Source organism: Bos javanicus, chromosome 6 (assembly GCF_032452875.1).
Source record: "Bos javanicus breed banteng chromosome 6, ARS-OSU_banteng_1.0, whole genome shotgun sequence".
Classification (NCBI taxonomy): Eukaryota; Metazoa; Chordata; class Mammalia; order Artiodactyla; family Bovidae; genus Bos; species Bos javanicus.
The window spans coordinates 6,936,411-6,952,884 of NC_083873.1; the positions used below are offsets into that span (position 1 = coordinate 6,936,411).

Consider the following 16,474-nt stretch of genomic DNA (forward strand, 5'->3'; position numbering starts at 1 on the left):
GTTACCAGAGTGACCAAGTTAATTACATATGGAACATCAGAGCTGATCTCAGGTAGAAATAGCTCAAGTGAAACCCAGGAGGGCTGGGAATCCAGGCTGACCCTCAGGTCTAGTGAAGGTCAGTGTTTCAACCACAGGAATAAGCTAAGAAGTTAGTCACTTAAGCCATGGGCACTAGGGGCCATGAGAAGGGAAGGGGGACTGAAACCAGAATAGGGAAAAAGAGATTTGTGATTAGGAACTCCAGTCACTGGTGGACTTGTGTGGTTAATTACTATTTTTGTCATTTGAAAGTTTGAATATAAAGCAGTAACATGAAAAATGCAGAACCAGTTAATAGAGAATAGTACCTCAGAGTAATATCAAAAAGAAGAGAGTATGTGGTGAAAAGAACTTTGGGATTAGAATCAGAAGGCATGACTTCCAACTGACTCTAAGATTAGTAAGTCATTTCCATTTCCCGAGCCTCAGTTTATTAATCAACAAAATGATTGGGGTTGAATTCAGTCCTCACTGAATATTTGGTTGAATATCAATCTCTCTCAAATCCTTCCCAGCTTTAAATAGTTAGGAATGCAAAACTGTCTTAGAACTGAAACCACAAATTGTTTCTTTCTGGTGCCCTGAGCAAGGGGAGAGATCAAATGTACAAATCCAAATTTTGTGGTTTTACAGGAGCTGCAAGCTAACCAAGTCATCACTGTGTTCCCAATTCCAAGTGATTCTTTCCTACATTGTGACATGGCTATGATATGAAAATTTTTATTTTTTTTAATTGCTTTTTCAAGTTGCACTGCTTCAGCTTAGGTAGAGCTTCCTAAACTCCATCAGATATTTCCATCATATTACGAATTTAAGAAACCTAATGTAAAACAATTTTCACTGTAGATTTTTCAAACCTGACCAGTGTTGAACTGGACGTAGGCAGATTCAACCAGGTTAACCACACGTTAACATCTTAACAAAAGTAAAATGGGGAAAGGGACCATTAGTCTTCACTAGGCTGGAACAGCATAAAATGCCTGCCAAACTCATGGAGCATTTCAGCAGAAGCATCATGCTCATGCAAGTTTTTACCTAAACATATCATCAGTAAAAGAAATTTGTCAAGTCGCTTTCACTTTCTTGTTGCCCAGAAAAAAGTGTATTTTGAGAACAAAACACTGGTCTGGTGGTCCTTTTCTAAGTTTGAGCAAAGTGGTAGCTACACCAGCCTTGGATTGGCTGAAGGCCTATTTAGCAGTGGGGGGTTGTGAGAAAGCAGCCAGATGGTACTGATTTTTAAGGTTACACAGAGAGGTCAAGCTCCACGTCTTACACAGGTTGCCCTTCTCAGCTCTCTCTCATAACACTGAGTGCTTATACATGGAGCGATCCCTGTTTTGGGGTGGAATCAGTCATTCTACTTTACAGACAACGAATATGCAGACATTCGTTGAAGGAATACACAGAAATCTAGCAATCCTAGCTTTGGTGAAGACCCCCCTTCCCATACTTTTAGCTCGGACGTCCTTTCCTCGGTTTTTGCGCCGCGTTGACAGCTGTCTTGGGCGTTGCTTTCCTCTGTAGTGCCTCGTGGAGTGAGTCAAGTCTCTACACGTGCCAGATTCGCCTCTAGACTGCAATCTCTTCGAGATCCCGAAGCGTGTACCTTCCCATGTCGGCAGTGCAGAACCCAAAATATCCTAGTAAATATTATTATAAGCATCATTGTTACTAGTAAATATTATTATGACTCAAGTAATACGTATTGAATGAACAGCTGAACCTGCAACCTGTTGAATGAATGAATGTACCCTCAATACAAACTCCCTCCTTCCTACGGGAATCCACGGTGAAACTGTGGCTCTAATTTAGCCACAGCGTTAATATCTTTGACCTGCTGGAGGGAAACGAACCAACAAACAAAACAGGAAGGGGAGAAAAGAGCAAAAAGAGGAGGACGCTCAGCCAGAGCGCGCGCCGCGCCAGGCGGCAGGAGCCGCCCCCGCCCCGCCCCGCTGGCGTCTGTGCGCGCGCGCCGCCGGGAGCGCGGCCGCTGGTCGGAGCCCGGCGCCGGGGGCGCGCCACCGGGAGAGGCTTTGACGTGGCAGTTCCCAGCCCGGCTGCAACTCGGCGAGCTAGACCAGCCTGCGGGGACGCCGGCGCGGGGCGAGGCGCGGCGCGGCGCGGCGGGAGCAGCGGCCGCCGCGGGAGCAGGGTCACCCGGGCAGCCGGCACTGCGGCCAGAGCGCGGGCTCTCAGAGGCCCGGCGGCGGGCGGCTGCCAAGCAGGTAATGCCGCGCCCAGCCTGGCTGCGCTGCGGCGGGACCCTTCCCCAGACACAGTTGTGGGGGTTGCGGTGCCAGGCTTGGGGGTGCGGTGGGGCGGTGGCGAGAGACAGGATGCTCACCTGTGGCGGGGCAGCGGAGGAGCCCTCCTGCTTTGCTCCTTCGGTCCTTTCGTGTAGTTTAATACTGGGGGGCGGGGGGATGGGGGTGGGCGTAGGCATTTTTTACCCGCCCCCGCGCCCGTATCTTTGTGTCTGGGGATGCTGAAACTCCCAGGTTAGGGTCCTCAGTAGCCACGGTATTCCAGCGTTACTGCCCGCGGTGTTTTATCTCCGTATCAACTTAATTTCCCCTTCCTTGGAAGGAGGGAATGCTGGAAATACTCATTTTGTGATAATGGCAAATGTATCCTCAAGCTTCGGGACAGCCTGACAGTGAAACTGATTTGTCCAAATCCCAGCTGGGTCCAGGGTAAGACGTGCATCTGGTGAGAACGGGCGAATGACAGCGGGCTGGGGGTTGTCCTGGGCTTGGAATCCCAGATTTTGAGGCTCGGCCTGCTCGTGCCAAGTGGCTTTCTGCCATGTTGCCGCTTGAAGCTGAGTCAGGTTTCTGTAACTTGGTGCTCCAGTGTGAGGAAGTTTGACGTGGCAGACTGGGTTGAGTGAGAAAGCAAATTCCTTGCCAGGACCGGTTGAAGAGGCACCCGACTGCTTCCTGCTCTTTGGAGTGAACATCCCTGCCTTTCCTTTCTGTCACTCAGCAACAGGCTGCTGCGTAGGTGTGTTCCTGCTGACTTCCTAAATGCACTTGGTTGGATGAGCTTGACCCAAGCTCAGGCTGCCACGTCTCTCTCCGCTAAGTGGGAGGAGGGAAGATGTGTTGTCAGTAACACAGTGGACCCAGGGGCCTATTACTCCTCTTTTTTAGATCTCCCCTCCCAAGGAGAATAAAGTGATCTTACGGTATTTTTACTTCAGTTGCTTTCATTTTGGAATCGTATAGTTTAACATGAAATTGAAACCAAATGAATGCAGTTTCCTGAATATGTTTCAAACCTTAGCCGGTTTCACTGACCTTATAAGATAGCATCGTAAAATAGCAAAAGGAAAAATATTCCAATGCTGGGTGAAGAAAGTGGAAAGAAATTGCAGAACCGTTGTTTTTTATCTGGAAAGGCTTTAGAAGCTTCATTTTGTAAGAGAGAACTGACGCTCAGAGAGGTTCTTCAGCTTATTCTGTGTCACACAGCTAAGGATGAGCAGATGTGTAGTGTAAACCCACTTCTCTTGCTGGGATTCAGAGCTTTTTCTGTTATAATTTTTCTTTTTAAGACTAGTTCTATGAAATGCCTCTTCTTTTATGAAACCTGGAGGAAAATGTCAGCTTTAAAAATGTTGATGTTTTGGTTCTGAATAGAATCAAGATGGATCTATTGTATTTGTGAGCTGTGTGTGTGTGTGCTTAAACACATGTACAATTGGACTTTTCCCCCTTCATTCTTTAAATATATGTGCATGTATTCTTAGAGGTGTGGTATTTAAATTAGAAAGTCTGTCGTCTTTGCCTGAGAAACCACTGACAACTCTCAAATAGTTGTAGGCTGCCACTTGGCTTCATCAATATATGACTCATAAAATCAGTCCATTATCAACTTATTTTCTACTGTATCTGTTGGACTTTTTTTCCCCTGTTATCCTAACTGCCTGGTTAAAGTTAGTAATTAGGATAGCACTAAAATGACACAAGTCAGAACATCCAATTGCAGGCTACTGGCAAGTCTGGTCAGTCAGTGACATTGACATGTGGTTATTGCCAGTGACACTCTCTATGCTGAAACAGGGCCCTGGAAACAAAAGGCACCAAGATAGTAGATACATTTATGAGAGACTCTCTGTGACACAGTTTAGGCTTACAATGAGAAAGGGATTGGCAGCTGTTATTCAGGATTTAATGCCTGTGCACTTGCCTAGGGCTATGGAAATGAGTTACTGAGTTCCATAGAGCTGTGGTTAGAGCCTTTTTAGGGGAAAATAATATTGTTTGATATGAAGCTGTCTCATGTACTTGATAACTGTACCTTTCTTCAGACTATTGTAAATATTTATTAACAGTGTTTATATTTTTAATAACATTAAGTGACTCAAACTCTCATGTTGATGTTTTTTCTTTTTCCTTCTGTTACAGGGTTCTTTCATAGAACTATTCCTTGGAATGATATTTTCATAATGAGCCAGCAAGTTTATGTGGCTACACCTCCCTATTCTCAGTCCCAGCCTGGAATTGGCCTTTCTCCACCGCATTATGGGCACTATGGGGACCCGTCTCATGCAGGTTCTCCACCAGGTAAGGTGCACTATTTTGACGCGTGTGTGATTATTGAATCTCAAGCTCGGAGACATAAGATATTCTTAAAGAGCAGCTTTGGAAGAGTTGAATGTTAATTATAGACAATGCAGTGGTTTGAGCTTATAGGATTATTTGGAAAAGCCTACCTTATCACTTTGGTTTTTGCATAGAGGTTTATTTTTTAAATATAGATGAAAACAAAGACACTTCCTGAGTGTCTCGTTTTTACTGTTAGACTTGCTCTTATTATTAACCGGTAGTGTGAGGTTATTACAAACACTAAAACCCCCACAAATTATATATACATACACATATATGTGTATATATGTATGTATATACACTATATACTAAATATATGTATGTTAAATATATACATATACTAATATTGGAAAAATCTCATTAGATTTGTATGCTGAAGTTTATTCAGTGATGATAATAATAAAAACATGGCCTTGCTTTAAAATCATTATTGAATAATATTGGTTGCCCTAAAATTTGGTGCCCAGCAAGAAATCTTGGTTTTTGGAGCAGAGGTGGGAGAAGGAGTCATGGAGTGGGACTCCTGTTGCTCTTATGGCAGCTGACATGATAAGATCACCTCCCATTTTCAAGGCGCTGCCCTGAGGGGCCAAGTTTCAGGGTCGGCAGGGAGGCTAATAATAGCTTGTTTCAGTGCTGATGACCCCAGATTCCCTAAAAATATTTGTGAAAGACAGTTCTTGGGACTGGCTGTGTATAAATAATTGAGTATCTCTGGAGGTTTACTAGGACTGACTCAGGGATATAGGATCCAGGCCTTGCTGGGTAGCTTGTGTGGAGTGCAGAGTCAGCCAGGGGTGAGGAAAGCCTCTAGGGAGGCTTGATGGTAGCAGCCACGCACAGTTGCAGCAGAAGATGCTGTGAGACTGAATTTCCTGTGGAAGTCGCTCTTCTGACTTAGTCTGGGTGTTAAAAACCTCCAGATGAGGCATCATCATCTTGTCCAGGTTCAGTCCTCCCCATAACATTTCTTGATCTGGGTCCTGTAAGAACCATTTAACCCATCTTTTTCCAATTTCTTTTCTGTCTGGTGGTTCATTCCCCCTCAGCATTTATATATAATTATCATTATGCATTGCTTTTTTTTTTTTTTTTGAGTGCTTATCATGTATCATAAACTGGCCCTAAAAGAATTATGTGTATAATTTTATTTAACCCTCATTCAATGCTGTTCAGTAGATTATTAGCCCTATTTTGCAGCTAAGAAAACTGGATGTCTGAAATACCATGATTTATCCAAGGTACAGAGCTGGTGGTGTAACTGGGATTCACACCGCAGTCCCTTGAGAAAACAAGCAGCAAACTTGAATAGAAACCTAAGTAAAACATTCAGTGTTACTCACTTTTCCTCCTTCTCTTCACAGCCATTTCTTAAGTCCTCAGTCCACTCCCTCATGCCCCATCCTTGCCTCGCAGCCCTCCATGGCTCAGTGTATTCTCTGCTCCATAGCCTGGGTCCTGTCCACCCTTCCCCTTCTCCCACTAGGGTTGTTGGTGACCTCCTGTTACCAAAGGCAGTAGACACTGTCTTGTGCTCTTGAATTTGACACCGTTTACTGCTTTTGTTTGTACAAAACTCTTTTCTCCTTTGGTTTCAATGACTCTGTCCTTTTATTTTTCTTGGTGGCTTTCTGGACAGCTCCTCTAAGGGGTTCCCACTTCCCCACATGACCGTTAAGTGGTGCTGATTCTGCTTCTTTGTTCTGGCTTCACCCTTCTTTCCCTCTCTGTAGATTTTTCCCTTAACTGTGTTATTCCATATGAAGGGCTAGTCTCTCAGATCTTTTCCTCCAGCCCAGATGACTTTCTTAAGGTCCAGATCTGTATTTTCAGTTGCCAACCTGTTTAGGTGGGTATATTAAACTCATCATGTCCAAAATAACTTAGTATATTTTTTCACAAAGCATGTTTTTTCTGGCATTCCATACTCACCGAGCAGCTATCATTCATTCAGCTATCTAAATTAGAACTTCTCACTGTTTTAAAAAATCTCTCCTTTTACCTTCTATAATCCAAATTCTTTTGGGGGTGATTGTCAATCTTTTCTTCCTGCTTCCTCCTTTCTACCGGTAGTCACTGTTCTTGCTCCAACCATCCACCTCTCACCTGGATGACTAAGGTTGTCTCCTAACCACATCCTCTCTCCAGCCTTTCTCCAAACAGTCCAGTCCTGTGTTCCGTTCATTCAGTCACTCCCTCGTGTCCGACTCTTTGAGAAACCATGGGCTGCCGCACGCCAGGCCTCCCTGTCCATCACCAACTCCTGGAGGTTGTTCAAACTCATTCATGTCCATTGAGTCAGTGAAGCCATCCAACCATCTTGTCCTCTGTCTTCCCCTTCTACTCCTGCCTTCAATCTTTCCCAGCTTCAGGGTCTTTTCCAATGAGTCAGTTCTTCACATCAGGTGGCCAGAGTATTGGAGTTTCAGCTTCAGCATTAGTTCTTCCAATGAAACTTCAAGACTGATTTTCTTTACAATTGACTGGTTTGATTTTCTTGCAGTCAAAGGGACTCTCAAGAGTCTTCTCCAACACCACAGTTCAAAAGGATCAATTCTTCGGTGCTCAGCTTTCTTTATGGTCCAACTCTCACATCCATATGACTACTGGAAAAACCATAGCTTTGACTAGGCAGACCTTTGTTGGCAAAGTAATGTCTCTGTTTTTTAAATATGCTGTCTAGGTTGGTCATAGCTTTTCTTCCAAGGAGCAAGCATCTTTTAATTTCATGGCTGCAGTCACCATCTGCAGTGATTTTGGAGCCCCCCAAAATAAAGTCTGTCACTGTTTCCCCATCTATTTGCCATGAAGTAATGGGACCAGATGCCATGATCTTAGTTTTCTGAATGTTGAGTTTTAAGCCAGTTTGTTCACTCTCCTCTTTCACTTTCATCAAGAGGCTCTTCATTTCCTCTTCCCTTTCTGCCATAAGGCTGGTGTCATCTGCATATCTGAGGTTATTGACATTTCTCCTGGCAGTCTTGACTCCAGCTTGTGATTCATCCAACCTGGCATTTCACATGATGTACTCTGCATACAAGTTAAATAATCAGGGTGAGAATATACAACCTTGACGTACTCCTTTCCTAACTTGGAACCAGTCTGTTGTTCCTTGTCCGGCTCTAACTGTTGCTTCTTGACCTGCATTTAGGTTTCTCAGGAAGCAGGTCAGGTGGTCTGTGTTGGAGGGATTTTTATAGCCTGTAAATCTAATTCTGACTTTCTTCTGTTTCAGGCCTTTCTGGCACCTCCAGAAGCTGGTCTGTGCCTCTGTTCAGGGCCTCTAACCCATCTCCCCGCAGGGTGTGCCCTACCCTCCTCCCCCAGACTCAGTTTACCTGTGGGGCTTGCTGACGTTTCTGACCACTTCCCGTTCTTCCTCAAGCTCATTCATAAACCTTCTCCTCCTGTGTTCTCCAACCCCTGTGTGGCTTTGCTGCCAGTTACCGCACTGTGTGTCACAGATGTGCCTGAACAGTTCAAAAGGTCCTCACTCAGCGTTCGTTCAACAAATGAGTGGACGACCGGCTGCTGCATTCATCAGCCAAGTACTCAGGAGTTCACAGTGCTAAAGCACCATTTTGTTGAATTAGATCCTCATGCTTTAATTTAAACCTCTTTCTCCTTATCAGTTCTCAGATACCAGGCTATCAGACTCTGTCTGTATACATACCCTTCTGTAAATTCTGGTATATTTGTTTAATGACTTAAAACTGGCACTAAATTACCCTAGCCTATCTTTCTCTGTGCTGAATGACCTTAGATCTCTTAGTCTTCAGTCATCACATACCTTCTTTTCTAGTCTTTTGGTGTACCTGTTTTTTTCTGTGACAGACTCAGAGAACTTAGCTGTAGTTCCTGGAACTATCTGTTCTACCGTAGATCTGGCCAGTGCCAAGTCTTGGTTTCTATGTCTTACATACCATACTGTCCTTTGTGCCAGTTATGTGATGCTAGTGCTCTGCAGTGACAATGTAGCAGGTCTCTTGGGTGAGCAAAATACCTGTGGCGATGCAGCAATGAATAAAACGAACCCAAGCTCCATCCTGACAGTACAGACTTGTCTAGTGGGACATGCTTTAAGGAAATTGATGGTGACAATGCAGGGGACCAACCATTTTGAGGAAGTAGAGGGTGGAATGGAAGCTCACAGCAGGGGCACCTAACCAAGGCTTACAGGTGAAGGGAATCTTCCTGGAAGGAAGGACCTGAAGGATGAGTGAGGGTCAGCCAGAGAGGGAGGCAGGTCACTGGGATTGGAGAGGTGGCACCTTTGAGGACCTGCAAGAGGTTCACCGTGGCTCTAAGGACAGTAGGGTGCAGTGAAGCATCTTAAGTGGGGAAGGGTCACGTATATTGTTTATTTATATTCCGCGTTAGAAAGAGTTGTGAGGAGGGAATCAGTGGGCACGCTGCTGTCTGGAGCACAGTTTCGGGTCCTCAGCACTGTTGACGTTTGGGGCCAGCTAATTCTTTGGTGTGGGAGGCCGTGCTGTGCATCCTAGGGCCTTTAGCAGCATCCTTGGCTTCTATGGAGCGTCAGATAGCAGTGCTCCCCCTTCTACTCCCACCCCGGGTCCCAAGCCATCGCAACCGGAAATCTTAGACCTTACCAAGTGTCCCTTCAGGAGCAGCATCACCCTTGGTGAAGGACCACTTGTCTAGAAGCTGAGCAGCAGGAACTGTTGATGTCCTGGAACCAGGGCCTGTGGTGAGGCTTCTAATGAATAGTGAACTTTTGTAGGAATAGCACCAGCCACAGCACCTTAGAAATGAGTCATTATGGTTCTGCCCGTATAATAGGGACTTTGTTTATTTTAGATAAACTTCTTTCTTTCTCAAATGCTTTTTAATTTTGGTTTCAGTGTGTCAGATCCAGGGCCAAATCCAAGATACGCTTTTCTGGGATGTTGTCTTGGTCAGAGGTCAGTCTAGCAGAAAGACATTTGTAAAAGGGTATCAGGAAGCTAAGAGAATAGTAGAGTCAGAGAACCAGGCTTGGGACTCTGCGGTCACGGAGCCGACATCCAGTGAGCATTGCCTTTCTACACGGGAGCCGTCACTAGAGCACATGGCAGCCCAGCCTGTAAGAGTCTAGGAAATGGAGATTCCATCTTTCCAGCTCAGGACCACATGGAAAGGAAAGCCAGAGAGGAATTAGAATTGGTATTGCGTAAGCTAGTCTGTAAAAAAGTCATTGCATTAAAGGCCAGTTTATGATTTTAGATATTTTTCTTTGGACATTGTTGTTGTTGTTCAGACTGAGTTAGACACTCAGTCGTGTCTAACTCTTTGCAGCCCCATGGACTGCAGCACGTCAGGCTTCCCTGTCCTTCACTGTCTCCCAGAGCTTGCTCAAACTCATGTCCATTGAGTCACCGATGCCATCTAACCATCTAATCCTCTGCCGCCCCCTTCTCCTCTTGCCCTGAATCTTTTCCAGCATCAGAGTCTTTTCCAGAGAGCTGGCTTTTTGCATCAGGTAGGCAAAGTATTGGAGCTTCAGCATCAATCCTTCCAATGAATATTCAGGACCAATTTCCTTTAGGATTGACTGGTTTCATCTCTTTGCTGTCCAAGGGACTTTCAAGAGTCTTTTCCACAATTTGAAAGCATCAGTTCTTTGGTGCTCAGCCGTCTTTATGGTCCAACTCTCACATCCATGCATGACTACTGGAAATACCATAGCTTTGACTAGGCAGACCTTTGTCGGCATGGTAATGTCTCTGCTTTTTAATGTGCTGTCTAGGTTAGTTATAGCTTTTCTTCCAAGGAGCAAACATCTTTTAATTTCATGGCTGCAGTCACCATCTGCAGTGATTTTGGAGCCCAAGAAAATAAAGTCTGTCACTGTTTCCACTTTCTCTCCCTCCAGTTGCCACGAAGTGATGGGACCAGATGCCATGATCTTAGTTTTTTGAATGTTGAGTCTTAAGCAAGATTTTTCACTTTCTTCTTTCACCCTCATCAAGAGGGCGTAAACATAGTTAGATCTTTCTCATGGTATGGTTTTGCTTTCCTATTAAGGTTCTCATACTGAAATTCTCATAACCTGATTCCTCTTTACCTCCGATCAGTTATGAAAATGCCAGGTATGTGACCAAAGACTATGACTGTGCAGATAACAGTGATACTGGTTTCCTTTGCCCCGAGAATAGAGTCCAATTGGTACCTGGGACTTTGTAATCTGACCCCAGCCAACCTGGACAGCCTCTGCTCCGGCCACTTCCCCACCGTCTGTCAACACTTCACCTTTTGCCTGATCACACCCCGCTCTCTCAGATCTTTAGTTAAGCTTTGCCTCTTGCCTGGAACCCCCTGTCCTATCTCTGTGCTAAGACAGCTCCAGCCCGTTCAGAATTCACCACGAGCAGGCCTTCCTCTCTAAACTTTTCTTGATTCCCATAGGAGGTGTTAAGTAGTTCCTCTGCATTTTACACTTGTCACCAGGGGCTGTAACTGTTTGTTTACATGGTAGTCTGTTCCCTAAGAGCTCTAAGTGCCTCAAAGGTACACTAAATGTATGTTGAACAAGAATGAATTTGAATCATTGCTACAGAGTTGATTTCCAAAATAAAAGGGAAAGAATCTTTTAGTAAGATTTCTGCTTGAGTGTGTAAGAACTGTTTTTGGTTTGGTTTGGTTTTTAGAAACAGGTTTATAAATATATGCGTCTCATGTACACATGAAAATACCAGGGCATGAATAACTCCGAGAACTAGTTTTTGATGCTGTATGAGAGCTGCTGATGAAACTGCTGTTTGCATACCTATTTAAGGAATGAGAATATCTTTGGATTCTTGAAGTGCCTTTAATTATTACTGCATTAGTGCTAGTGTTGTAGATTTTCTATTTTTGTCCAAAATAATGTTTTAAGAATGAAAATACAAGAGTGCATATAATTATGATATATGTATCTTGTTAGACTATATTGATAAATCTTTGGAAAAAAGGAGACAAAAGGTATGACCAGGGTGAAGAAACTAAGATTTCTTGGGAGATTCCCTTTATATATCTGACATTGTTCTGGATGCTCCTATGCCCATTACCTAGTTTAATTCTCAGAATGATCCACAGAGACAGGGGACAGTGTTGCCATGGTACGGTGTTAAAAGTTTAGGTTCTGAAAGAAAAAAAAGTATCTTTTTAGGGTCTCAGGTGTTTAGTGATACAGGAAGAATGCAGACTCCAGTCTGTATGGCTATAAGTCTCATGTTTTTCTAACTCTGCTGGATTCGAGGTATAAACTGTATGTAAAAATAAGAATAATATTTGTTGTTTTTGTTCTTGGTATATGGAAAATGGCTAAAAAAAACTGTGACGGTAAAGTTAATATAAATTTTTTCTTAAGTTTGAGGAAATCAGTTTTAAGAAAAGAAACCTTTGTATAAGTTTCACTAATATTATTCATGACTACTGCTACTTCACTGGCTATGTTTCATTCTGGATTACCCAGGCATCTGAGAGCATGCCCTTCAGAGGGTTATTATGACCACATAAGAAATTCTTCCTGGGCCACTGTAGGGTCATCCAGTCACTTTCCTTACTCTCTAAGGGAATAAACTTTCTCGGAAGATGAAAGAAGAAAGGAAAAAAAAAAAAGAAAGAAGAAAGGAAATGTTGAGTATGAAATACCACTGTGAGGTCAAATGGAAGAGTTCACAGAAGGCAGCCAGGAGGTCACTGGTGACAGTGCCAGAGAGGAGAATGGGGTCAAAAGTAAAGTGAGTGAGAGAAAGAAAACTTGTGGTTACCAGGGAGCAGAGCAGAGGCAGGGTAAACTGGGGGATTGGGACTAACACATACACTCTGCTGCTGCTGCTGCTGCTAAGTCACTTCAGTCGTGTCCGACTCTGTGTGACCCCATAGACGGCAGCCCACCAAGCTCCCCCATCCCTGGGATTCTCCAGGCAAGAACACTGGAGTGGGTTGCCATTTCCTTCTCCAATGCATGAAAGTGGAAAGTGAAAGTGAAGTCGCTCAGTCACGCCCGACTCTTAGCGACCCCATGGACTGCAGCCCATCAGGCTTCTCTGTCCATGGGATTTTCCAGGCAAGAGTACTAGAGTGGGGTGCCATCGCCTTCTCTGCGTATGCACTCTACTATATATAAAACAGGTGACTAATAAGGATCTACTCTACAGCACAGGGAACTCTACTGTACTCGGTAATGGTCTATATGGGGAAAGTATCTAAAAAAAGAGTGAGTTATGTATAGTAACTGATTCACTTTGCTGTGCTGTTGAAACTAACACAACATAGTAAACCAACTATACTCCAATAAAAATTAGAAGAAGAAAAGTTGAATGATCTGGAACAAAAGCAAGCAGAATGGGAGTAGGGACAAACACATAGAAGAAATGTACTTTTTCTCTTTTTTCTTTGCTGAAGTCTGAAAGGGGTGTCACAGGTAATCATGTTTGAACCTTTCCTTCTGCAGTGAGGGGAAACTGAGGCCCACAGAGGTAAACTTCTTGCCCAGCCTGGCTGGATGGGGCATCACACTGCTCTAACCCAAGCTCAGTGATTTTTCTCCTTTACCACCATTTCTCTGTAAGAAGAAGGAGAGAAAAAATGTTTGAGAACAGTTTTAAAGAGAAACTTTTAAAGATCTCTGTTGCAGAAGAGGTGCTTGTAAGTTAAAACGGGCACTGCTGGGAGCATCTTCATCACGTGTGGTCTCGTAGTTTGTATGAGAAACTGAGATGACTTGAGCAGGCCCTCAGCTGCTTGTCACCCAGCCCGTGGGAATCCTGGAAAAATGATTAACTCTGAGGTCCATGCTCTGGATCCATGGGAGAAACAGATGCCGTTCTCCATTCACTTTCCTCATGCTGTAACTCAGGCATTTTCAGAGGTCCTTTCCCCCTGTAGTTAGAGTTACTACGCTTTGCGAGGCCTCATACTGTTTTTCTCCCCCGATTTGCAGTCTGATACCCAGTGGGCGCATTTCACTGTGTACTCGGGCAGTCTTTATGTGATGGTGCATTTCTGTCAGGGTGCCTCTCTACCAGACACAAAGATTTGCTTCTGTTTTAGTTTCTGGTTAAAGTGGTGTCCGCACTCCTGTCACTGTGGCGGTCAGTGATGCCGCAGCCTGGTGTGGGTGAGTCTGTGCTGGCGAAAGCAAGTGTGAAGGAGACCCTGTCCTAACCCGTTCTGCCCCTCCTGCTTTCCATTTTTGACCTGTTACCTTTGTGTTCTCTCTCCCTGCACATTCACACTCTTCTAAGCTCCTGTCCTTCCCTTGCAGGCATGATAAAGCCGGCGGGGCCTCTGGGGGCAGCTCCCCCTGGGGGGATGTTGCCTCAGGGCCATCCGCCTCCTGGACCCCATCAGTTCGGCCAGAACGGAGCTCATGCGCAAGGTCCTCCTCCACAAAGGTGAGCTAGAGGCTAACCCCCATCTGTGTCATCTGCTGAGACTGTCTCACAGGTCCCTTTTGGATGTGCAGGTTTGTCGATTGAAACTTTGACCTCTCGATGCCTCGAAAGGATCTATTGGAAAACAGTCAGGAAACAAAGCGTTTAAAAAAGTTAGGACATTGAAATAACCAGTGCTAATAAATAAAATACCAATACAGTTTAAAAAAATAATGAAAATGACTTGTGTCAGTAGCTTTTAGTTTGGAATTGTATTCATCTTGTGTGTATGCATGCTCAGTTGCTAAGTTGTGTCCGACTCTGCGACCCCACGGACTCTATCCGCCAGTCTCCTCAGTCCATGGGATTTCTCAGGCAAGAATACTGGAGTGGATTGCCATTTCCTTCTCCAGGGGCTCTTCCCAATCCAGGGATTGAACCCACGTCTCCTGCGTTGGCAGGTCGGTTCTTTACCACTGAGCCACCAGGGAAGCCCATGTTCATCTTAGTGCTTTGTATTAATCTCTAATTCCTTTAGATGTCTGTGCTTTATATTCTCCAGTGGAATTTTAAATCATCTGTTCCCTTAAATCCTTTACAGAACTGAGTTCAATGCCAGTAGGTGCTGAATAAATACTTAAAAAAAATTAAATCAGATTTCGGCCAGTGGTGAGGACTGTGGATTTGATGTGGAAGGCACACAGATGCCAGTGAAGGACTCTTGAAAGGCAGGGCGATACTAAAAACAACCCGGGAAATCAATCTGTTTGTGTTTATAAATTAAGGAAGGGAGAAGTGGGAGGTGGGCCCGGAGAAGCCAGGGTGTGGGATGTGGGACATGCTGGGAGCCCTGCAGCCGCTTGGGACTGTGCCCTGCAGGGGGAACCCACCTCACACCTTCCTGGCTGGAATCCCATTGCCGTGTGTCCTGTGAGGTGTTGCTGTTGAGAATCCCAGTGGTAAACGGTAGACAGTCTTTACATTGGTATTTGTCCAAGGATTACCCAGAGGCTGTGTTCCCAGATCCCTTCCCTAGGTTGTCAGGCTGCAGGATTGGGGCTGGGGCGGGGAGTGGGCCCTCTGGAGGGCTCTGGACCCTGCCAGTAGTGAGGCCCTTGGGTTACCCTTTCGAGACCTAGTCCCTGTTGATGGGGACACCCCCTCTGGCACAGTTTAAATCATCACTGACAGGGCATTCATGAGGCTGTCATTTCCTGGTTCTTGTTCTGATAACATTTTCCATTGAAACGGTAGCTCTGAGATGCAGTGAAGGTTATTGTAGGGATCACTGGATGAGTGAGTCTAAGAAATTTGGTTTCCATGGGACTGTGCTTTGAACACGGAGCATGAAGTCCAAGGCCCCAGTTCAGGACATGCCCCTCCGGCCCCTTGTCTCAACAGTGTAGCAGTGGGGCCTGCGGGGAGGACGCGAAGGTTGAACCCAGACGCTACCTCTGGTTCATTACCCTTGTGATGCTGGTGACATTCCTAGGCCTCTAGATCTCATTTTCCTCACTTGTAAAATGAAGAAATAGAATGCTCAGTCCTGAATATAGGCAAGATGTTCTGGAGAAGTACATTGTTGTGAACTGTCAAGCAGGTCAGATTATTTTTTTAAAGAAATGCAAAAATAGAACAGTCGCTTTGAAGTTAAAATTCGAGTCACCAGAAATAGCCTAGATTGCTTTGAACTTTTTGGTTATTTCCACTTGTTTGGCTTGAATTAGGTTGCTTGTGTGTGTGTGTGTGTGTGTGTTAGTCACTCAGTCGTGTCCGACACTTTGCAACCCCGTGGACTGTAGCCCCCCGGGCTCCTCTGTCCATGGAATTCTATGCTGGAGTGGATTGCCGTTCTCCTCCCTAGGGGATCTTTCCGACCTGGGGACTGGGCCTGGTCTCCTTTGAGCCACTAGGGAAGCCCAGGTAAATCATGGACTTGGCCATCAGAACGATCTTGGCTGTGTGGCTGTGCGCTCTGCACGGCATCTGCCACAGTGATGAGTAGCAGAGATGGTAGGGTCGGGCGTGTGTGATACTTGTGGCTCAGGCAGTTCTGGCTGGACAAGTTGCTCTACCTCTGTGTGCCTTGGTTTCCTCATCACAGGTGTAGCAGTAAAGATGTGCTGGTGAGGATTTTGGTCATTAATCCATGCAGAGAACCTCGCACTGCGCACAGCGCCCATCAAAGGCAATGTGCATTAGCCGTTATTGACACCAGCTCACTGGACTTGGAAAGTCTCTGGTCTGTTGCTTGCCCTGCCTGCTAGCTCAGTGCAGCTACCTATCACAGCTCAGTTGAAGAATCTGCCTATATTGTGATTCCTAGGGAGACACTGACAGATTTTGCCCCATCTCTTTCTCCTCCTGTACTGTTTAATTGCTTCAGCTTAAACTGAATTAAAGGTTGGAAATGGAGCTATAAAGACTGAATTTATGGTTGACGGTGGGGAAAGA

General features: G+C 45.0%; 1 protein-coding gene across 3 annotated transcripts in view; it reads left to right on the plus strand.

Moving 5' to 3' along the window:
• The first annotated feature begins 2,190 nt into the window (after window positions 1–2,190).
• The window catches only part of SEC24D (SEC24 homolog D, COPII coat complex component), a 115,131-nt gene continuing 100,847 nt past the window's right edge, over window positions 2,191–16,474 (plus strand). For 2 of the 3 annotated variants that reach the window (XM_061421164.1, XM_061421166.1), the window contains exons 1-3: window positions 2,191–2,273; window positions 4,458–4,616; window positions 13,912–14,041. In XM_061421164.1, the coding sequence (XP_061277148.1) occupies window positions 4,499–4,616; window positions 13,912–14,041 (248 nt within the window). In that variant the 5' untranslated portion in view covers window positions 2,191–2,273; window positions 4,458–4,498. Of the gene's footprint in view, window positions 2,274–2,969; window positions 3,052–4,457; window positions 4,617–13,911; window positions 14,042–16,474 lie in introns of those variants that run through there. The other variant, XM_061421165.1, reaches the window with a different exon arrangement.